General features: G+C 42.3%; 1 protein-coding gene across 1 annotated transcript in view; it reads left to right on the plus strand.

Moving 5' to 3' along the window:
* The window catches only part of LOC141141230 (5-hydroxytryptamine receptor 3A-like), a 33,497-nt gene extending 14,052 nt beyond the window's left edge, over positions 1-19,445 (plus strand). The window contains exons 4-9 of the mRNA XM_073628916.1: positions 4,804-4,913; positions 6,917-7,086; positions 9,476-9,636; positions 10,406-10,616; positions 11,897-12,175; positions 19,177-19,445. Of these exons, the coding sequence (XP_073485017.1) occupies positions 4,804-4,913; positions 6,917-7,086; positions 9,476-9,636; positions 10,406-10,616; positions 11,897-12,175; positions 19,177-19,445 (1,200 nt within the window). The remainder of the gene's footprint in view (positions 1-4,803; positions 4,914-6,916; positions 7,087-9,475; positions 9,637-10,405; positions 10,617-11,896; positions 12,176-19,176) is intronic.
* The last annotated feature ends 5,714 nt before the right edge of the window (positions 19,446-25,159 follow it).

Consider the following 25,159-nt stretch of genomic DNA (forward strand, 5'->3'; position numbering starts at 1 on the left):
CAGACAGCTCCAACTTGGCGGCTCTGGTTTTATTCTATAGTCTCCTCTCCACAGTCCACATACATCTTTCTCTTCCCGTAGCCCCCATCCCAGCGGCGCTCCCACTCTTGACTCCTTCTCCACATCATCTACTTGACTACTTCTCCATATCATCAGTGTGCTGTGTCCTCCTCCTTTGCCCCTTTCACCTCTCCATAGGTCAGGGCAGCACTGTGCTGCCCTGACCTGTGGAGAAGTGAAAGGGGCACAGGAGGAGGACACAGCACACTGATGATGTGGAGAAGTAATATTATGGTGGACACTGGACAGAGCACATCAGTCTCTGTCCCGGCCTCCCCTACATGCCACAGCTTCACCTTCCGGGCTCCCAGCGATGTCCTGCTCTCACTATGATATCCCCCCACAGTTTTGCTCTCCTCCTCCTCCTCACCCCTGCTCGGCTCCTCTGGACCTCTGCTTAGTGCCTATTGCAATTGCACTGCACGAGCCACCGACCGCCTTAGTGTCCTGATCGTCTATTTGAAAATGGCGCCGGGTGGCGCCATTACGTTACTGCTCATGCGCCGCCCGGCTGAGCGCGTACAAGCTTTCCTGTGCCCGGCCGGCTTCGGAACGGTGCATGCACAGTTGCATGGTCGGCTCGTGGCCATCTTTTTTACGGGCACCAGTGCCCAGAACGGACTTTAACGGGCAAAAAAAAAAGGGGTTAAATTTACGGGCTGCCCGTAAATCTATGGGCGGTTGGCAACACTGAAGGGTTCCCCGAGCCTGGAAAGTTATTTCAAGGGTTCCACTGTGTTGAAAAGGTTTAGAAAGGCTGTGCTAATACATTACACACTCCCCTCCAGACTGACAATGCTGATGTCTGCTGTGCCTCCTGTGCTCATTCATCCAAAGTAGTGTCTTGCTAATACAGGAGAGGTGCTATTGAGAGGTGCTATTTCACCAGGTAAAAAAAGCCAAAGAAACAAAACCTAATGCAGCCATAACATCTAAAGATTGGTAAGCTGAAATATAATACATTTTTGGTTATGGGCTTAAAACAGCTTTAACTTGACACAAGATCAAGGTTTGAAGAGTGTGGTAGTCAAAAATCTACCTGTGCTGGCTGGGTAAAATGTGATAGCCAGCCTATTGGCTAGGTTGGGTAGGTAACAACTCACTTTCAACTCTAAAGCATAAAAAACATATATTTGCAAACCTTGCTCATAGGTTTAGCAAACCTGTAACTGCTAGTGAGAGCATTGTGTGTGGTATGTGAAAGCCTGTGTGCCAGTCTGATTGAGTGCAGTGCATTGTGCCAAATAGGGATGGACGAACAGTCCGGCCCGAGCATAAGTTCGGGCCGAACTTTGGTTGTTCGGACGTTCGGTGAACAACGAACATTATGCGGTGTTCGCAGCAAATTTGAAAGCCGCGGAACAAGTCTATGGGACACTAACATGAAAAACCAAAAGTGCTCATTTTAAAGGCTTGTATGCAAGTTATTGTCATAAAAAGTGTTTGGGGACCCGGGTCCTGCCCCAGGGGACATATATTAATGCAAAAAAAAAAATTTTTTATCGGACGTGTTTTCAGGAGCAGCAATTTTTTTAATGCTTAAAGTGAAACAATAAAAATGGAATATTCCTTTAAATATCCTGCCTGGGGGGTGTCTATAGTATGCCTGTAAAGTGGCGCAGTTTTCCCATGTTTAGAACAGTACCACAGCAAAATGACATTTCTAAAGGAAAAAAGTAATTTAAAACTGATCGCGGCTGTAATGAATTGTCTGGTTTCGGCAATATAAATAAAACACATTGAAAAAAAAACGGCATGGGTTCCCCCCGAGTCCATTACCAGGCCCTTTGGGTCTGGTATGAATATTAAGGGGAACCCTGAAACAAAAATTTTAAAAAAATTGTGTGGGGGTCCCCCCAAAATCCATACCAGGCGCTTCAGGTCTGGTATGGAAATTAAGGGGAACACTGTGCCAAATTAAAAAAAAAGGCATAGGGGCCCCCAAAATCCATACCAGACCATTCAGGTCTGGTATGGATTTTAAGGAGAACCCGACGCAAAAATTAAAAAAAAAATGGCGTAGGGGTCCCCCCAAAATCCATACCAGACCCTTATCCAAGCACGCAACCTGGCAGGCCACAGGAAAAGAGGGGAGATGAGAGAGCGCCCCCCCTCCTGAACCGTACCAGGCCACATGCCCTCAACATGGTGAGGGTGCTTTGGAGTAGCCCCCCCAAAGCACCTTGTCCCCATGTCCCTCATTCCCACAACCCTTGCCCAGTGGTTGTGGGGGTCTGCGGGCGGGGGCTTATCGGAATCTGAAGCCCCTTTAAAAAGGGGACCCCCAGATCCCGGCCTCCCCCCCATGTGAATTGGTAAGGGGTACATTATACCCCTACTATTTCACAAAAAAAGTGTCAAAAATAGTAAAAAAGACAGGAAACACTTTGGGACAAGTCCTTTATTAAAAAATAAAAATGTCCCCATGATGTAAACCCATCTCACGGCACCGCCGAGCTGAAAAAAGAAAAAAAAGCCGCAACAGCTCTACCCCCATGGGAGTCTCCCACCGAGTAACGCTCTGACACCACATGATGTCAGAGGAAGACGCCCGTTTACATCACCAAGTGGCCCCGCTCTCAGTTATATAATAGCTATCGCCGAGAAGAAGCGTCACTCGGTGGGAGCCTCCCATGGAGGTGGATCTGTTGCGGCTTTTTTTTTCTTTTGAGATGTGTGAGGCGTGAGATGGGTTTACATGGTGGGACATTTTTATCTTTATTTTTTAATAAAGGACTTGTCCCAAAGTGTCTCTGGTCTTTTCTACTATTTTTGACACTTTTTTGTGAAATGGTAGGGGTACAATGTACCCGTTACCAATTCACATAGGGGTGCCGGGATCTGGGGGTCAACTTGTTAAAGGGGGCTTCCAGATTCCGATAAGCCCCATGCCCGCATACACCCACAACCACCGGGCAAGGGTTGTGGGGATGAGGCCCTTGTCCCCATCAACATGGGGACAAGGTGCTTTGGGGGGCTACTCCAAAGCACCCTCCCCATGTTGAGGGCATGTGGTTTGGTACGGTTCAGTAGGGGAGGGCCACTCTCTCGTCAACCCCCTCTTTTCCTGTGGCCTGCCAGGTTGCGTGCTTGGATAAGGGTCTGCTATGGATTTTGGGGGGGACCCCTACACCATTTTTTTTATTTTGGCGCAGGGTTCCCCTTAAAATCCATACCAGACCTGAAGGGTCTGGCATGGATTTTGGGGGGACCCCCATGCAATTTTTTTTAAATTTTTGGTTTGGGGTTCCCCTTAATATTCATATCAGACCCAAATGGACCCATACTGTTTTTTTTTAATGAGTTTTATCTATATTGCTGAGGCCCAATAATTCATTACAGCCGCGATCATTTTTAAATGACTTTTTTCCTTTAGAAATATAATTTTGCTGTGGTACTGTTCTAAACACGGGAAAACTGCGCCACTTTACAGGCATACTATAGACACCCCCCAGTCACGATATTTAAAGGAATATTTCATTTTTATTGTTTCACTTTAAGCATTATTAAAATCACTGCTCCCAAAAAAAGTCTGTCTTTAAAACTTTTTTTTGCATTGATACATGTCCCCTGGAGCAGGACCCGGGTACCCAAACACTTTTTATGACAATAACTTGCATATAAGCCTTTAAAATGAGCACTTTTGATTTTTCATGTTCGTGTCCCATAGACTTTAACGGTGTTTGCGTGTTCGTCCAAATTTTTTGTCTGTTCACATCTTCTGTTCGGCTCATCCTTATTGTCAAAAGCCAGGTTTCTCAAAACTTGCAAATTGTGAGTGGTGGCAGCGTGGATATTAATGTGTATGAGTTATTTTTAATTGCTTCTTGTTTCTGGATTGGGGACTTTTGGCACTTTTGGGTCCAGAGGATGCACTATGGACAATAATGCATTGCCCGTCTTTCTTCATCCCTGTGCCCTCAGATCCCTGATCCATGACACCGCCCAATTAGTAAAATGTGCTTGGGTGGAAAGTAAGAAAACATTTTCTAGGTAAAAGGTCTTATTGTAAAGGAAAGAGTCCTTTAGGAAACATAGAGGCTGTCATTTCTGACTCTTTCTTTACAAACATGTATCTTGGTTATCATGTTGATCTTCTGGCTTTGATACTTTTTGAGTTAGTGTTCTGAAACATGTCACAGATCCTGAGCTCCAACTCTGACTTTACTGATGACTTAAAACATATTGCACCTAAAGCATCAGCATGGCAGCTAGGCAGCTAGCATTTTCATAAGGTTTTTATCAATCCTGTGAGGAACAGAACTCTGGATGCTGTGCCAAAAAAAGAGGCAGAGGGAGGGCAAAGGATTAGTCCCCACTATTACCTGTGGCCTCATTGCAGCTGATCCTCCATTACTGACTTACTATGCCTTGTTCTGTTCTGTATCTCTGTGTGGAGGCAGCAATCTTGGCATAGGCAGAGCTTTGCTTCCTCATGTCAGAGCCTCCAGCATACAGAACAGTGCATGGTAGTTACATCACCAAATCCCACTCAGATCTCACTCTACTCAAGCTGTCACAGGCAGCAGTGTCTAAGGTTTTATACTGCAGATTTACAGCTATGAGGCCACGGAAATTCAAGACACAAGGTATATTTTTTAGGGTACTGCTATGGCACAATTAACATTTCTAAATGTTCCCTATAACATGGATAATTTTAACTTTTTATGTTCAGGTGCAATTTGAAATTTTGTGTGTATGGTGTAGTAAGCAATACAAACATAAACCTATTGTCTTCAACAGTTTTGGCAGCATGAGTTCCTGACCTGGACACCAGCAAAATGTGGAGCTGTTGAGAAAATTTCTCTTCCAGTAGAATACATCTGGACACCTGACATAATAGTCTATGAATTGTATGTAGAAATTGCCTTTTGAATAAATGTTTTGCAGAGGGATGGGCTATTGATTCAGTCCAAACCCATGCTTAGACTAAATGTTTCTTGTTTGCAGGTTTGACACACAGTCGCTGCAGCAGAAAGTGATATATTTAGCAGTGGTATTACTACCACTGCTAGATGTGACAGCTTTCCACTCAGGCTGGTCGTGAGGAAGGCAACGAGCATCATCATCCTAACTACCAGTGAGTCATCCCCATCTGGCCCATTCAGCTGTCAGTCAGCAACTCTCAGCTGACAGGTGAATGTAAACAAGGGGGTTGGGATAATGTAAAAAATGGCTTGGGTCCTCCAGTAATCTCATACCAAGCCTTTATCTGAGCATGCAGCTTGGAGGGCCAAAAAAGAATGGGAGAGTGGGTTGAGCATGCTGCCTGACCCCACTCTGAATCACACTAGTCCACATGCCCTTAACATGGGGAGGATGCATAGCAAGGGGTGGGGGTTGGGGGGTCCCCGGCAAAGCACCTTGTCTCCATGTTCATGAGGAGAGGAGCCTCTTCTCCACAAACCTGACTGATGGTTGCAGGGGCTTATAGGAATCTGAAGCCCCCCTTAAATATAAGAGGGCCCCAAGATACAGCCCTCCCCTCACCTTGTGAATGAAAACAGTAAATAAACATACAGACACTTTTTGACAAGTCCTTTATTTAAGAAAAAGAAACTCCATCATCAGTCACATTATCCAGTGATGCAGATCCACATAAATCACAAAGCACAGTGTTTGCCAACCCCCAAAAGAAAAAACTTGCTAATCTGTTCAGTTCCTTTCCTCAATCGCGACATAATTGACCAAATATGGACATGATCATATTTTGTCAGTTATGTAATTTTAGGCACTATTAAAGTCACTGGTTCACGTTAAAGTGGATGTAAACCCTCACATATACCCAGTGAAGTGAACAGCCTCAGATGATACAGAGAGATGAAACAAATCTCCCTACATAAGTTTTACATGTATATCTGCTGCCTTCAGCTTTATATACTGTTTAGAAAGCGCACATCGTATTAGGAGATTTTCTCTTCTTGGTTATCATTGCAGTGAAGCCTGGGCATACAACCAAGACAGCTGATTGGAGGAAAGGCACACACCCCACTCCTCATAGGTAGAGATTTTCAGCCCTGTTTGTTGAATTGTTCAGACTCTCCTAATCTATTTATAGCATCCTCCCCAACACAAAACTCAGGCTGCAGTTGATGGAGAATTTGTCAGGATGCTGATAACAGAAGAACGGAGCAGGAGACATCTACAGGACATAGTGCTTTGAAGAGAGATAACAAAACACTGCAGATATACAGTATTTTACAAAAGTGAGTACACCCTTTACATTTTTTTATTGTAAATATTTTATGATATCTTTTAATGTGACAACACTGAAGAAATTACACTTTGCTACAATGTAAAGTAGTGAGTGTACAGCTTGTATAACAGTGTAAATTTGCCGTCCCCTCAAAATAACTCAACACACAGCCATTAATGTCTAAACCGCTGGCAACAAAAGTGAGTACAGAAAGTGTCATTTCTTCAGAGTAGTCACATGAAAAGATATAATAAAATATTTACAAAAATGTGAGGGGTGTACTCACTTTTGTGTGATACTGTATGTGCCCAGCTCAAATTTCATGAGTCGGGGTTACATGCGCTTTAAGCATAATTTAATTCACTATATAAATTCCCCACCAACTCACTGAATTTTTTACATTTTCTTTCTTGCCATACTACATGTCCCCCATGCCATATTTTTGACAATCCCATGCCTATTAGCCTAGATTAAAAAATTACTGATTTTTAAGGTTCAGCTACTGTTGACCTCTATAGAGTTTGGATTCTGCATCCGAATTTCAGTATAGTTTGTTGAATCAAACCCAAACTGAGCCAGGATACATTTATATATATCTGTGTAAGTATTAGATGTTACTGTAAGTATTTAAAAACATTAACATGCATTTGTCTTTTACAGTATTGATGAAGATAAATCACAGCGCACACCATTTGTTTATGTAAATCACACAGGGCATATCAGATATGACAAAATGCTTCGCGTAGTCAGCTCATGCAATCTTGGGATCTTCAATTTCCCATTTGATGTTCAAAACTGCTCACTAACCTTTGGCTCTTACATGCACACAGGTAATTACAAAGGGAAGACAAATATACCTACTGAAAAGTTAAATTCATAATGTTGACTTGAATCACCAATAATGCTAGTAGATAATCCTTTCATATCTTGTAAGACAAATAGACAATTCCAAGAACACTTCTAATATATAAAATACGAAAAAATCCAGAGGAGAATAATGGGGTCTGACAAACCCCAAACTGAGTGGGAAGAAATGGGATTTATACAAAACATTGTGCCACCTTCATTTCTCCTAAATCAATCAAATCAATCAAGACTAATCAAAACTATCATATTTAGATCTTGTGTGTGGGGACAGGCAGAATCATGAGACACATTTCATATAATTCCCACTAGAGCACAGCTCACTACAACACAGACAATCATAAATCCTATTAACACCATAAACAGAATGTGTCCTAATCCAGAACCTGCAGGTAACAGTCATAAAACCTCCAGTAAGCCAAATCCTCTATTGAAATCAAGTTGTAAAACATGCTTTCACGTGACTCCACAGTGTATACCCACAGTCTTGTTTGTAAACGACACAGAGCTAAGGTTTATACAATATCCGTAATTAGTGCTATGATAACATTTATAGCAAGCATTTACACAAATGTATAAGGAATAACAACCAGTTTGATGCCAAACATGTACATGCTATAATATACAGCAAACAAAATAGTCACATTAAATCTTTTAGAAGATATGCATATATCATTTATATCATGTTTGTACTTTTTCAAGTTTGGAATTTCATTCTCTTCAAAAATATGTTGGTTGTCAGGATGTAAAACAGTGTCATCTGGAAATATGATATAGTTTGAATAATTGAAATTAAGGAATTGTTCACTGAATTATAAGGCTTTCTATGAAGCCGGTTCACATATCTCCGCTGCGGCTCCAGTACGAATTTGCATAGGAGCCCTGTGCGTCTTTTGGTCCGTTTCAGGTCCGAATTCAGCCAAAAATTTGGGCTGAAACTGGACATGTAATGGTAAACGAGGACGTACTGGACCCCTGTTGTGAGCCGCATGAGAAGCTAGTGTGAACCCAGCCTGATACAAAACTTCTGGACTTCTATGTCATAACCCTAAATTGTTTTGAAAGGGTGGTTGGCCCTTTAGTGGGCTGCCAAATACCTGCAGCTGGTTTTTGTCTTCCATTGGATCAATGCCAGAATGTAAGATTAATTTCTGAGGCCCAGTGAGTCCATCAGAAGTGGACTTTAATGTGACGTGGACTCTGCATAGAAAACCAAAAACCAAAGACAAGCTTTGCTAAGTACCTTTCATTTTTAATCCCATTTATTTTACTGTTATTTTCTATTTTGTAATACTCCTTTTTCAGGAATTTTTTTTGCAATGTTTTTTTATTTTCTTTCATTAAAATTATATTTAAAAATCGTTAAGTGGAATCTCTAAATGCTCTCACCAGAAATTAAAGAATCCTTGCCTCTTTGAGGGTTACCATATTGTAAACTCTGTACTTTAACATTCAGAATTGCTACAGCAGAAACTATAAATGGTGCTTTTGCTTTTTTTTATTTACTGTACTTATCAGTAATAATTTATCTTTCTTCAGATTACCACAGCCAGTGTGAAAAAGAGACAGAAAAGCAATAAGAGTACTCAAAGGCTAAAATACTAATTCTAGACAATTGAAAGGACAGTAAGGAGTAGATCAGAATGTGTATTTCTTATTCTCAGAGTAGAGTACTGTTTGGAAACTATGAATACCATCCAAATTTTGTTTCCTTAAAAGTAAGCCACTAGAGCTTTCTGCATTTCTTGGAATACACATCACTTTGCATTTATTATTGCTGTAAAACAAATATTCAAAGCGATTTAACCACTTTCTTTTCCCTATTCAAACAATTGAGGTCCCCACCAAATTATATATTTATCTATCTAAGTGTGGATTGTTTTCTGAGCCATCCATTCATTGAGCAGGTTGCTGGTATATATACAATTTGTAGCTATGATTTAGTGTCGCTAAGGTTTTCCTATCTCTCCACCAACACCCTATAGTTATTGGTCCTATGTCCTTTTTGGCATGGCAACTGGATAATGTAAATACAGTATGTGTAAACAATTCAATTGTTCTGATCAGCAATTACAACAAAACACAGTGGTTATGCTTGCATTTTATGTGTTGTTACATATGCAAATGCTTTTACAATTCTGGGTCAGAACATTACCCTGAATTATCCTAGCTATGCTCAGAAATGCCTAGACTCTGTTATATTATATGGAAGGATGATGCCCTTCAAACGCAGAAACTTAAAGCTGCTGGCAAAAGCCTTAGCACCCTTCATAAGACCCAATTAAAAAAAAAAATCATAGTTGTGACAGACCAACATCCAAAGTTCTGTAATCACGTATTTTCTTTCCTACTCAGTGAGAGATGTACGGCTTGGACTGGCTCTTCCAGTAGAGCAAATTCTTCAAAACTCACTTCAGTACCTTGAGACCAGTGGAGAGTGGGAACTCCTCAGAATTGAAGGAAACCCTGATATCCTGAAATTTGGCATTGATGAATGGGATATAATCACATTCAGGGTGAGAAATGACTTCAACTGAGCTAACTAATTATAATCATTTGCTATTATAGCTTTCTGGGTCTTAAAGTGGGGTTCCACCCAAAAAAAAAAAAAAAAACTACATGAAAAATCCTAAAAAAAAATACAAAAAAACATTTGGATATTTTTTTTTTTTTTTTACTCACCTCTAAATGCCTGTTGCTAGAGGGTCCCTCGTAGTCTGCCTCTTTCAGTGCCTGGGCTGGTGACATCACTTCCCCCTCGGCACAGGAAGGGCTCAGCTCTGCTCCCTCCCTCCTGTCAATCATCTGGGACCCATTACAGGTTCCAGGTAACTGAGTGGCCAATCACGGCGCTTGGCACCACTCGCGCATGCGCAGTGGGTGCCAGGCTGTGAAGCCACAGCCCGGCGCCCACAGTTGCAATGCCGGCGCTGCTGAACGGAGGGGGAGACGAGCGGGGCTTCGATCCCCCCGCATCGCTGGACCCAGGGACAGGTAAGTATCCAATTAAAAGTCAGCAGCTGCAGTATTTGTAGCTGCTGACTTTTAATTTATTTTTATTTTTTTTTGACTGGAACTCCTCTTTAATGCCAAAGTTCAAGTAAAGCTTATCCTATTTATATACATCCAGTTAAAATGTAATTGAGACATCTAGTGTATATGCTTATGTATACAAACAAAATGTAAGCTAAACTTAATTTGTAAGAAAGTCAGGAAATTCACCCACACATAAAGTGGTATGATTTCTTTGTAAGTTGTATGCCTGTCTTGCCTACTTCAATTTAGGTGTTGATCAGACGTCGTCCTATCCTGTATGTGGTGAATCTGCTCGTCCCCAGTGCCTTTCTGATGTTGATTGACATCCTGAGCTTCTTCCTTCCACCACACAGCACTGACAGAGCCTCCTTTAAGATGACCCTGCTCTTGGGATACACTGTGTTTCTGCTCATTATGAATGACTTGTTACCGAGTACAGCCAATGGTACTCCACTGATTGGTAAGAATCCTCTAAGTGGATGAAACAGATGATTGTTCTGGTGCTACACAGCCCATTTTATTGCTTTTACTTAATGTGGGTTGCTCAAACTTATACACACACACACACTTACTATCCCACAGGTTTTACACAGCCCAGGATTAGCTACATCAGCCACCCTCCTACTCACATTTAATCACCAAATACTCATTGTAATTTTAAATGTCAGTGGAGGTGCAGTGGGAGTTGGAAATTCAATTGAAAGAACAATTTGCATGTCAATTGGTATCTGCTTATTTAACATGTTTGCATGAAGGTGGGTTGCAGCATGGTGCGGAGGCAATAATTTACACAGTCCGGTGCAATATAAAATCTGTATTGAAGTAATGCAGCAACAGTTCACAATAGACCTGGTGGGATAGCTACCCAGCTGGGCGCACTCACTGTTTCCAAAGATGTGAATAAGTAGATTCCAGCAGAACTGACAGCATCTGTTAGGAGGGGACAGAATGTGGCTTGGCTATCTCGTGCCCAATCAGGAAGGAATCCAGAGAGATGCGACCCTAAGTTTTCCTTCCTTGTCAGGAACCTTTCTTTATCACTAGTACTGTCCCTAACAGACGGGGTACCTTTCCCCACATTGCCCACTCACAAAAAGTGCGCCAAACCCAGGGGCCATGGTCTTAAATAGACTCTGCCACACCTAAGAGGGCCACCATAGTCACATGCTTGGCCAGCCTCCAATCGGATCCCTGCCCCAGTGACTCAGGAACCCATAGAGGAACCCTGTTCCCATTGACTTCCTCTCCCTCTGCTTTGCCTCGGAGGTGGAGCACCACCTGCAGTGGAGACAGCAGACTGCACCTGCCTACATACAGTATGGTTTTCATTTATTTAGGTTTGGTTAAGGATAAGCTTAAGGTTTGGTCTGAACACAAGTTCTCTGAATGATGCCCTTGCCGAGTGAGTGATCATCTGTGTTCAACTGTTCATTAATCAGCAGGGCAACTGCTTGGCACAGAACCCAGAAGCTGTAGAAGCAGTGCCTACTACATTGATTTCCAGTTTCCAGGGGGATCTTTCAGATAGTACACATGCATACTTACATTGGTCCAAGCTGTAACTGCAAAAATATGAATACAGTACCTAAACTTCAGCTTTAACCCAACCTATTATCATGAGTTATGTTTGGATTGGTTGCATCACTAAAAAAATGTACAGTTGGATGGTTAAAGCTGATGAGACCATAATATCATTATGTATAATATCAGATGATCATGTATAATCTTTGTATTTCACAGGTATTTACTTCTCAGTTTGCCTGGCTTTGCTTGTGCTCAGTTTACTAGAGACAGTGATTATCACTCATGTACTGCATCGTGGAACGCTGAGTGGCTCAGTGCCATGCTGGGTGAAACGCTTTGTCTTAGGTTTTCTGGCTCAGCTAGTTTGTTACTATGATGCATCTATCAGTGATGAAAACCCTATCACTAATAATAACATACTCCATCCTACTAATGAAAACGATGCACCAAGAATGGCGCCACCCAGTCCTTGCCATGACAAAGTTATTAACACAGGTAACGTCATCACATAATATTAATTGAACTATCCAACTTGTTTAATAATGCAAAGAGCATTTTTTGCATTAACACCATAGTAGACAATTAAAATTCATTTTTCAGAAGTCATTTCAAATGTTGATTAATTTTACTTACAGTATTACGTATGGTATAGCACTCTTTCCAAGTCATTGTTGTTTAAACTGCCGCATTAAAGTGGAACTAAACCCTCCTATTCCTTCCATCCAAGGAAGCTGCCCTCTTAGCCTCTGTTTGATATCATAGTGACACACACAAGATCACATTTTAGGGGTTGAAAGTAAGGTTGAGAGACAAGCAGCTCTGACAGTTATCATTTAGAATATGCCTTGAACGTAACTGATTTAGGAAATCGGTAAATTGATGGGTTTAGTTCCACTTTAAATATGTGTATGTGCAGCCTGTCTGGATGTCTCTTACAATGCACTGTCAATGCTCACATACAGTATCTCACAAAAGCGAGTACACCACCTACATTTTTGTAAATATTTAATTATATCTTTTCATGTGTCTACACTGAATAAATGACACTTTTCTACAATTTAAAGTAGTTAGTGTACAGCTTGAATAACGGTGTAAATTTGCTGTCCCCTCAAAATAACGCAACGCACAGCCATTAATGTCTAAACTGCTGGCAACAAAAGTGAGTACACCCCTAAGTGAAAATGTCCAAATTGGGCTCAAAGTGTCAATATTTTGTGTGGCCACCATTATTTTCCAGCACTGCCTTAATCCTCTTGGGCATGGAGTTCACTAGAGCTTCACAGGTTGCCACTGGAGTTCTCTTCCTCTCCTCCATGATGACATCACGGAGCTGGTGGATGTTAGAGACCTTGCGCTCCTCCACCTTCCGTTTGAGGATGCCCCACAGTTGCTCAATAGGGTTTAGGTCTAGAGCCAGTCCATCACCTTTACCCTCAGCTTCTTTAGCAAGGCAGTGGTCATCTTGGAGGTGTGTTTGGGGTTGTTATCATGTTGGAATACTGCCCTGTGGCCCAGTGTCCGAAGGGAGGGAGTCATGCTCTGCTTTAGTATGTCACAGTACATGTTGGCATTCATGGTTCCCTCAATGAACTGTAGCTCTCCAGTGCCGACAGCACTCATGCAGCCCCAGACCATGACACTCCCACCACCATGCTTGACTGTAGGCAAGACACACTTGTCTTTGTACTCCTCACCTGGTTGCCGCCACACACGCTTGACACCATCTGAACCAAATAAGTTTATCTTGGTCTCATCAGACCACAGGACTTGGTTCCAGTAATCCACGTCCTTAGTCTGCTTGTCTTCAGCAAACTGTTTGCATGCTTTCTTGTGCATCATCGTTAGAAGAGGCTTCCTTCTTTTCCATGAGGTACCATGTTGAATTTCCAGTGACCAGTATGAGAGAGTGAGAGCGATAACACCAAATTTAAAACACCTGCTTCCCATTTACACCTGAGACCTTGTAACACTAAAGAGTCACATGACACCAGGGAGGGAAAATAGCTAATTGCACCCATTTTGGACATTTTCACTTAGGGGTGTACTCACTTTTGTTGCCAGCAGTTCAGACATGAATGGCTGTGTGTTGAGTTATTTTGAGGGGGCAGCAAATTTACACTGTTATACAAGCTGTACACTCACTATTTTATATTGTAGCAAAGTGTAATTTCTTGGTCTGTGGCTTGTCGGATATGGCGAGGGAGAGGGGTCAGTGTGACTGTGCCCGGGACTGACTCCAGATCTCCCCGGACAAGGTTTACCTTACTGAGCTGGCCAATCACTGACAGACTGCAGACATAACACTCAACCAATCACTAGCACCCCCAACATTCTGCCCTCATCACCCGAGTGATAGCCAAATCCACATATCACCTTTTTGCAGGCAGTGCAGGCTGAAGGGGCAGCTCAGTTTCTTTGGGCCCCACGGCAGCTGCCCCTTTTGCCCCATGTTAAAGATGGCCATGTACCAGACAGACTGGATGATGTTGAGATCAGGGCTCTGTGGGGGCCAAACCATCACTTTGAGGAGTCCTTTTTCTTTACACTGAAGATAGTTCTTAATGACATTGGCTGTATGTTTGGGGTTGCTGTCCTGCTGCATAATACATTTGGGAGCAATCACACGCCTCCCTGATGGTATGGCATGATGGATAAGTATCTGCCTGTATTTCTTCACATTGAGGACACCATTGATTGGGCAACGTTGAGGATCGTAGATGCAGTGGTCAGACAAGAAAACTTAAAGGCAGCAGATGAAAGACACATCATGCTTCCCTTCAACATTGGAAGATGTCCACAGTGCCATTAGCACAGAACTGCCAAAAACCATTGGGACCCAGGTATACCCATCTACTGTCTGGAGACGTCTGACCAGAAGTGGTCATCATGGAAAAATTGCGTCCAAAAAGCCATACCTCCTTGGAAACAAGGCTAATCGACTCAACTATGCATGAGGACATAGGAAATGGGGTGCAGAAAAATGGCAGCAGGTGCTCTGCACTGATGAATAACAAATTTTAAATATTTGTCTGTAGCAAAAGGCAGTTTGTTTGCCAAAAGGCAATTGAGCGGTACAATAATGAGTGTCTGCAGGGAATAGTGACCTTGGCGGAGGTTCCTTGCAGGTTTGGGGCTGCATTTCTGCAAATAAGTTGGAGATTTGCTCAGAATCAATGGTGTCCTCAATGCTGAGAAATACAGGCAGATATTTATCCATCATGCCATACCATCGGGGAGGCGTGTGATTGACACACATTTATTATGCAGCAGGACATCGCCCCCAAACATACTGGCAATGTCATTAAGAACTATCTTCAGTGTAAAGAAGAACAAAACATCCTGGAAGTGATGGTTTGGCCCCCACAGAGCCCTGATCTTAACATCATCAAGTCTGTCTGGGATTATATGAATAGACAGAGACATTTGAGGCAGCCTACATCCACAGAAGATCTGTGGTTAGTTCTCTGAGTTGTCTGAAACAACCTGCCGAGTTTCTTCAAAAACTGTGTGCACAAACACTGAGTACATAGAAGAATTGATGCTGTTTTGAAGGGAAAGGGTGGTCACACCAAATTGTGATTACCTCTAAAGGTCCCTAGCCAATCCCTGTTGTTCATGGTATACTTACCTACTCTGTGCAATGGTATTACACAGAATGACCCCGAATCTCCTCTTCTGGGGTCCCCCGCCCGCACTCTTGGCTCCTCCTCATCTCTGTGCACCACCATACACAGCGGGGCTCGGCCCTGACCCCGCTCCCTCCTCACAGGATTTTATTGACAGCAGCAGGAGCTAATGGCTCCATTGCTGCCTCTGTCCTTTGATTGGCAGGGAGAGAGAGGATAAAGCCACTACAGACGGGTACAGCATTGGATCGAGTGTGGACTCAGGTAAGTGTTTGGGGGGGGGGAGGGATACAAATACTGGGACATTTTTTGTCTTAATGCAGGAAATTCATTTCGGTAAAAAATGTCTAGCCTTTACATCCTCTTTAAACTTTCTGCATAGAATTTACCAAACTAAACACATTTTGCAATTTGCTGCCACTTTGCTGCCACAAGAGTTAGTGCTAGAGATCACTGCATATGTAAAACTGTTCATTGGCTTTGAACCCCCTCACATCTCAACGGGAAGCTGAGACATGTGGAAGTGGGAGTCTTTCCTTCCTCATCAGGGGTCTGGAATGGGTATGCATGAAGAAGTCTAATGTTGCTTCTTTTTTAACATTTTATGTGTCTGGTTACACTGGGGAACAGGTAAGGTTCCCAGTTAGTAAGGGAGAAAGTAGTCAAGTAGGTTTTACTCAAAACACCCCAATTAACCTAACAAACATTCTTGGGCCTTGGGATGCTGGTGAGTCCAGGCCATGCTTTTGTTACAATTGTGTATGGGTGAAGTTCAGCACTATGATCAGTAGGTCTCCGTTGAGAAGTTTACAATGAAAATGCAAATATTTTCTACTTTAGCCAAATAAGTGTGTGAAATAAATGTATTAACCTAAAACCAAAAATGTAATATATTTCAGCTTACCAATAATTAGATGTAGTGGATGCATTAGTTTCCTTTTTCAGGGTTTTCTTCACCTGATGATCTGGATAGTAACACACCTCCTGTATTAGGGTTCCCCCATGTTGGATGAACGAGCACAGGTGTTACATTTGGACAGGAGCATTGCCAGTCTGGCGGGAGGGGAGTGTTAGATGTATGAGTAGATTTAAATACACTAACAAACAGGAGCCAAACTCCAGCTTACACTTCATAAGCAGCTACAGTAAATGTTTTCTTTCCTTTGGCATAATGGTTTACATCAATAAATAAAGCTGATAAGTTAAAGCACCATTGCCAGTGGTAAATGGTTTGTCTCTTCCCTGTAACTGCTACATTTGCAGGACAGTTTGCTCTTTTGAAAAACAGACCTACTGGCTGGATCACCAGGTGAAAATAAAAGAAGGAAAGACAAAAAGAGATACAGTCATCACATTTAAGAATTGGTGATTGGTATGTTTGCTTTTGGGTGTAATACCACTTTAGATGAATGTTAAATTAGTCAAGTTATCAACACAGTGAATAGTATAGTGTGCACAATGTTCTTGACAAATTATGGCAATGTTGATGATTGTGCAGGCAAACCCAACTGGCAAACCCAAGTGTGCTTTAAAAACAGAACAAATGGTTTCCTGGCAAATGTCACCTTCACCCTTTTATAAATATGTCCCCTAATGGAGTCACACAGAAAAAGATGGCACTCAGAAAAAGGGTTTGAATTAGAACATCTATGAAACATGGGGCAGAGATTAGAGATGTTTTCACATTGTACTTCACCACCACCTCTCATTAGATCACAGAGTGGATGTCTGGCCATCATCTGGGAAAGGATCAAGCCATCAAAACAAGCCATCATACTATACTTTTCAATCATATTAAACAACGATTTCAAGGTCACTCAGATTAAATAAATTGTGTACTTTTGAAAAAAAAATTATTTACAGACATAATGTAGACATTCAATGCCTTAAAAAAAAGTATACCCCTTGAAATGTTCCATATTTTGTCATGTTACAACTAAAAACATAAATATATTTTATTTAGGTTTTATGTGATAGACCAGCACAAAGTGGCACATAATTGTGAAGTGGAAGGAAAATGATAAATGGTTTTCCACATTTTTTACAAATAAATATGTGAAAAGTGTGGCATGCATTTGTATTCAGGCCCCTTTACAATTGCCTTCAGAAGTCACCTAATTAGTAAATAGAGTCCACCTGTGTGTAATTTAATCTCATTATGAATACAGCTGTTCTGTGAAGCCCTCAGAGGTTTAGTAGAGACCCTTAGTGAACAAACAGCATCATGAATGTCCAAGGAACACACCAGACAGGTCAGAGATAAAGTTTTGGAGAAGTTTAAGCAGTGTTAGGGTATGAAAAAATATCCCAAGCTTTGAACATCTCACGGAGCCCTGTTCAATCAATTATCTGAAAATGGAAAGAGTATGGCACAACTGCAAACCTACCAAGACATGGCCGTTTACCTAAACTGACAGGCCGGGCAAGGAGAGCATTAATCAAAGAAGCAGCCAAGAGGCCCATGGTAACTCTGGCGGAGCTGCAGAGATCCACAGCTCAGGTGGGAGAATCTGTCCATAGGACAACTATTATGCCCTGTACACACGATAGGATTTTCCGAAGGAAAATGTGTGATAGGACCTTGTTGTCGGAAATTCCGACCGTGTGTAGGCTCCATCACACATTTTCCATAGGAATTTCCGACACACAAAGTTTGAGAGCTTGCTATAAAATTTTCCGACAACAAAATCCATTGTCAGAAATTCCCATCATGTGTACACAAATCTGATGCACAAAGTGCCACGCATGCTCAGAATAAATTAAGAGACGAAAGCTATTGGCTACTGCCCCGTTTATAGTCCCAACGTACGTGTTATACGTCACCGCGTTCAGAACGATCAGATTTTCCGACAACTTTGTGTGACCATGTGTATGCAAGACAAGTTTGAGCCAACATCCATCGGAAAAAATCCATGGATTTTGTTGTCGGAATGTCCGATCAATGTCCGACCGTGTGTACAGGGCATTAGTCGTGCACTCCACAAAGCTGGCCTTTTTCGAAGAGTGGCAAGAAGAAAGCCATTGTTGAAAGAAAGCCATAAGAAGTCCAGTTTGCAGTTTGCAAGAAACCATGTGGGGGACACAGAAAACATGTGGAAGAAGGTGCTCTGGTCAGATGAAACCAAAATTGACCTTTTTTGCCTAAAAGCAAAACGATATGTGTGGCGGAAAACTACAATTGCACATCACCCTGAACACACCATCCCCGCCATGAAAAATGGCAGTGGCAGCATCATGTTGTGGGGATGCTTTTCTTCAGCAGGGACAGGGAAGCTGGTCAGAATTGATTGGAAGATGGATGGAGCCAAATACAGGGCAATCTTAGAAGAAAACCTGTTAGAGTCTACAGAAGGCTTGAGACTGGGGCAGAGGTTCACCTTCCAGCAGGACAACAACCCTAAACATACAGCCAGAGCTACAATGGAATGGTTTAGATCAATGCATATTCATGTGTTAGAATGGCCCAGTCAAAGGTCAGACCTAAATCCAATTGAGAATCTGTGGCAAAACTTGAAAATTGCTGTTCACAGACGCTCTCCATCCAATCTGACAGAGCTTGAGCTATTTTGCAAAGAAGAATAGGCAAACATGTCACTCTTTAGATATGCAAAGCTGGTAGGGACATCCCCAAAAAGACTTGCAGCTGTAATTGCAGCCAAAGAGGGTTCTACAAAGTATTGACTTAGGGGGGCTGAATACAAATGCACTTTACAATTATATGCCACTTTGTGTTGCTATCACATAAAATCCCAATAAAATACAGTTTTATTTTTGGTTGTAATATGACAAAATGTGGAATATTTCAAGGGGTATGAATACTTTTTCAAGGCATTGCACATACTATATTATGTTGTCTGTTTCTTTCCATAGAGCACAAGGATTTATCACTACCAGTGCTGGAACTGCTCCCACCAGAAGCTCTGTGCCCTGGTGCAGAAAGGCAACTGGCACTTATCAACCAGAATCTTCGTACGGTGAGACAAATGTTAGAAAGTAGGCATCAGCTGCAGGCACATGAAGAACAGTGGGTGCAAATTGGCTATGTGTTGGACTCGCTGTTATATCGTCTTTATTTGATCTTCATTGGGTCATATGCCATTATCATCATCAGTGTGTGGTGTGTCTGGTATAACATATAAAGTCATAAAAGACCTGTGATGCCATGGACTTCCCCTCCCTACATGTTTGCACTCTCCCCTTTCTGCCTTGTTTTCTCCTTTGGTTTCTCTCTTGATTTCCACCTTCTTTTCTTTGTGCTATCTTACAACATACAATATTACCTTTCTCTATGACTTGTTCTGATTCAAAGGGGTTAGTGGGCACATGGTTACTTTGACTCAAATTATATATCTAAAACGCAATCTTATGTCTTCAATGCCTCTATCTGTCTACCACATGTTCCTTCTTACAACTTTTGTTATACTTTATGTAAATATCTAACCCATGTGTATTATACTTCCCTTCTCCCATGTATTTCTGCCTTTTTATACAGTATATTGTACTGCTATATTAAAACTAATACAAATGTAACAAAACAGAAAAAGCATTTAATTCCAGGCAACAAGTAAAAGCAGTCAGTTAGACAGTGATAGATTAGCAGGTATTTTTTTGTACATACAATCTCATTAAAGAGATAACCAAGAGGAAAATGTGCATGAATTGCAGAGATGAATTATATTTGTTTATTTATTTTATGTTATTTTTTAAAAATGTTGCCCTTACATACACTTTAAAGCATTTATCTATTTTAACAAACAGTAAATCAGCTTTAAAAACAAGCCATCATTGACCTCTACAACTGCAGGCCCAGTGGAGCAATTCATGCCCAAATTTTACAGCAGAAGCTCTCAAGTCATTTTGTCAGGCAATTCAGATAACCCTGACACCCCTCACCCCCATAGAGCACTCGCTCCATTTTTACATTGGAGATTAAGATTGTTGGATGTCTGAGCTTGAGGGAGCAGGGTGAACTGAACTGCAGTAGACAAACAATTTGAAGCTTTTAGTTTAAACGTTACAAGTGAATTTCTCCACAGTGCCTGCAGCTACAGAGGTCAGTAATGGCTTGTTTTCTAATCTAATTTATTGCTTGCTATGAATATATACATTTTTTACTGTCCATAGCCTAATCACGGGATTCAGTTTACATTTTAAAAAAATCCAGGATTTTTTTTTCATGCAGTGGAGCTGTGCCACTGCTCTTTTTTGTCTAGGGTTGATCCTCTGAATGACAGAGCGGTCCCTGCTGCTCCTGGCCCCCTGCACGCTAGCGATCTTGTGCGGTGGACTGTTCCTGACATCATCATGCCTGTGCTCTGGAGGTAAGGACGGCAGGAACAGTCCACCGATGGACATGGGGGAACACTGCTTTCCAGAGGATCAAAGGATCAGGGGAGTATATCCTTTCCGTGCTCCCCTGCACAAAACAAGCTGTTAATCCACACAGCCCCACTGTAAGGAAACATTTTTTCCCCAAGAGTTCTGCTTAAAGCTTTAACTTTAAAAATCAGGTTGATAGCAGGTATAAAGTGCAGGCACCTGGTGATGCTTGTACATGCCTACAGCAGCTTTAATTGCTTCCTGCAGATTTGAATGCCATGTCTTACTGAAAAGGCAAAGCCCTAACATTTCTGGGCAGTGTTGGAGATTGCCCATTACCTTCCACCTCCCTACAATCCTACTTGCATATTATGATGGGTTGTCTCTCTATCTAGTGGGAATGCATGGAAGGTACAAGGAGTCAAACAGCTCCCACCATAATAAGGAAATGCCGGGCTTTACTAATTTAGAACAGCATGGCATTTGGATTTGCAGAAGCAATTTAAAGTGGAACTTTACCAGGGGTTTTTGTTATCCCCTTGCTCGTGTTTGGTGCTACCATCTTTCAATACCTGGTGTATGCGCATCTCCACAATGGTGTGACGGGTTCTGGCAGCAAACCTTATAGGGCTTCATGGCTTGTTTGCACATGGACAGATCTACCCTGTGTGTGCACAAATGTGCTACAAGTCTCTGTCATTTCAAAACCACCTGCGGTATATCTGCACATGTATGAAATCTTGCTGTTGCTTGCGCTCTGAATTGAATTCAGGAGAATACCAGAGAGCAGTGGGGCACGACATCCTTCTGGCCCAGGCCAGAAAGCAAAAAGTGCTGCAGTGCAGCACAAAAAGGTAGTAAACCCTTTTCGTTTCAATCAATTCTTTATTGAATAACATTATTTTTTATAAGGGAACAACACCCAATTCTTTAAGAGGGAGGAGGGAGAAATTAGAAAAGATAAAGATGGTTTTATGGGTGCAGCTCCACTTTAACCTGCTGCTGGTAATTCTAGGTGCGTGTAATTGTAACCTGCATATTTAAACTAATTAACCTTTAATTATATGGATTGTGATGGCTCTACAGCTATATTTAGAATATGTCTTTGAGGTCAGCTCTGTATTTAGTGAAACTAATATATTAAAATTAAAGAACACATTTTTGTAGGTTGCTAACCAATTCCTTGTCCTTGGTGTCCTATTTATCTGATGTGGTTATCCCTAGCAAATACAGTGACTGATGCTTATAAAAAGTAATTCTGAGTCTTTGGGGGTTATTTATGAAACGCAAATCCACTTTGCACTACAAGTGCACTTGGAAGTGCAATTGCTTTAAATCTAAAGGGGAAGATCTGAAATGAGGGGAAGCTCTGCTGATTTTATTATCCTATCATGTTCAAGCTAAAATGCTGTTTTTTATTCTCCTTGCATGTCCCTCTCGGATCTACAGCGACTGTACTTCCAAGTACACTTTCAAGTGCACTTGTAGTGCAAAGTGGAGTTGCCTTTAGTAAATAAACCCCTTTGTGTATTTCTATCATTTGCAAAAATATAGGAACATTCCATTTCTGTAAGTGCCTAACGGCTTGTGAATGAACTATTTATGACACTTTTATATGAAAGAAAAAAATGTGTGGTGGAAAAACTGCACAGTATTTTTAAGACTATTGAAGACAACCACCCCCGAATGGTTTATAATAACGGATCCAATAGGAAGTAAATGAACAGCTGTGACTTAGCTTGGTGTGAGCATGAGGACTACACTAGGGACCTCAGCGTTGGCTTTGTAGTACAATGGGACTAAGCACTCATTATCACTTTTCTATCAGTTACTCTTGAGAGTTATAGGTGCAAATGTTATTATTACTGACTTAAGAAATCAACAGCTCTTGTTGTAAATTATGCATAAAATATAATATAGTGGCAGTACAATTTAAAATAGTAATATTTAAATGTAACTGACAATAAAAAAGAATGGCAACATAAAATGATTCTATGTGTTCAGTCTGTGATTTACTACTACCATGTACATGTTTATAGCCACTGCAACCTATATAAAAATATCTCTAATTGATTTTTCTATTTTAAAACAGTAATTGGTGACTATAGTGTATAATATTCTGCAATTCCATATTTGAAAGGTGTCCTATTAAAAGCTTCCCTTTAAACTCATATGTAGACTTCTTCATCAGTTTTCTTTATAAAAGTTAAAGTTGATTACTAATTATGTTTTACAAAAATACACATATATACTGGGAAATATGTGTAGCAAAGTCCCGGGGCCCCTGAAGCCCAATGGTGACCTCCAGAGTTAAGGACAGCTGACATCCTTCAGTGTAGAATGGGTTACAAGGCATGGTGGGTGTAATGCAAGATGAACAGGTGGGCGCCAGATACTTTTTGAATGCAAAGAGATTTTTATCTCTTAAACAGAGCTGTGGGAGAGAGGATTAGGGCCAGGACACCCTTAGGTAGATGCAATGTTAATTGGCAAACTCCAAGACTTCTACAGGTAGACAGCTATACACGTGAAGGCCTCCAGCCGGACACTACTTCTGTATAGGTAGGACCGCTGTCTCCTATGGCAACAATCTTGTAGCTGTTACTAACTGTAAATGTATTCAACTTTCTGCAACACAAACAGTTTTCTTTTCCACACACGCGCTCACTCAACGAGCTCCCAGTCTCTCTTACTAGACTTCAGATCCACTAGCCACTGGATTCCCTGGGCACTTTCACTGTAGCACTCAGTATCTTCCTCAAGCGTCACCTCCGCTTCACTGCTGGGTACTTGTATTGGCACTCATAGATACTCCTCAAGCTTCACCTCTGCTGACACGTTAGATCCCTGGCTTGGCACTCCACAAGCTTCACCTTTGCTGTCCCGCTGCGTCCCTGACTTGGCACTTGCTGATGCTTTTCCACTTCTTCACCGTCCCCGGTTGGCGAGAAGTCTGCTATGGTACTGGCCTCAGCTTACTCAAGGTGGATGGTCCCTTTGTGGTGACAGCTTCCCCTCTACCACCAACCATGACTGGTTCCCCGGCCGGCGGAACCATTACTTCTGGTTGGACCACAAGCCCACAGTCCCAACCCTGCACTACTTCTGGATAGGCTCTCCGATAGCCTAGCAGCCAGATGTCCCCGGGATAGGCCTTGGGTTTCTGGCCTAGCAGCCCGAGCAATACGGCACACGTCCACCCAGACAGCCATGGCACAGAACACCGATCACCTGACTCCACCCAAATAAATAGGTTCTCCCAGCAGGCCAAGGGACCCAAGAAAATCTCTGCCCATTGGCTGAGACACCCCATTCAATCCTAATCTGTCCTTGCAATGCCCTTGTTTTATCTAATGTCATGACTCACCAGATACCCGGCCATCTAGTGACAGAAGAGAGAAGTGCAGCAATTCCAGAATCCTCCTCCTGTCTGTGCACAGGACCACATCACAGCAGGAGGAGGAGGGGCGGGGTCAATGCACTTGGCTCTGTCTGTGTGTCAGAGGCAGCCACGGGAAGATATAGCGGCTGCCATAGAGATGTGCACACAGCGTGCGGGACTTCAAGCACCCCGCTATAGTTCATGCTGGGGACTGGGTCTGAAAAAGGTGGTCGCCACGGCCGCATGTTCCACTAGGCAGCGGGCACCCCTTCCTCGGCCAGGCCCTCGGACCACGGCCGAAGTGCCCGACTGGTCAGTCTGCCCCTGGATCTATGAATGGAGGGGATTGACCTTTTAATCATTCACCTGATCCCCATTCACAGACCCTATTCCATTCAGAGAAGCTGTAGTATGGCTTCTATAAATTGAGCAGATAGGCAGAAAGGGCAGGCATAGTCAGGCTCTTCTGATGTGAGCCTGCGATAACCCATTAGTTGTATTAACCCCTGCGGCACTGGAACATTATAGTGGTGGAGAGGGCAGGAAAAAGGAAGATTTTCATTAACAAAAGAGGAATCAGCACAAAGGACCCATCCTACTGACTGTAAGTTATGTCCTTTATGCTGATTTTACTGTTTGTGATTTTTGCTGCCTATATGCTTTAATTATAGGGGCTTCTGCAATTGCAGTTTTTTATTAGTTCTCCTGCTAGGTCCCACAAGTACTGTACCTGTTGAGCCGAACAGTGAAGTCCACCTAATGCAGCTTACTGTGATAGTGAGGCAATGTGATGAAAAAAATGTTACAGGGGTGTAGTGTGCATAGAGCAGGGCACATGACTGTAACTAATTTACACTGCTTATTCCAAACAAATGAAAGTGAGGGGAAAAGGGAGAGGTTTTGGAACTCACTGAGGACATTGCAAGGAGGCAGAAAAACTCAGGAAGAAACTTTAGCCCTACCCTCTTAGGAGCCGCTGGATAGGGATGGGTCTCTTGTTCCTTACCTCGACCCAGGGGCGGGCTGGGCCGGGGGGCAGGGATGCAATTTCCCCCCAGGCCGCTCTGATTCCCAGTAAAAAGGCTGTCAAAAATGTGCTGCCAGCTGGGAACTGAGCATGTGCAGTTGGCCGAGTGTTACTGCTGACTGGTG

This window comes from Aquarana catesbeiana, linkage group LG04, assembly GCF_042186555.1.
Source record: "Aquarana catesbeiana isolate 2022-GZ linkage group LG04, ASM4218655v1, whole genome shotgun sequence".
Classification (NCBI taxonomy): Eukaryota; Metazoa; Chordata; class Amphibia; order Anura; family Ranidae; genus Aquarana; species Aquarana catesbeiana.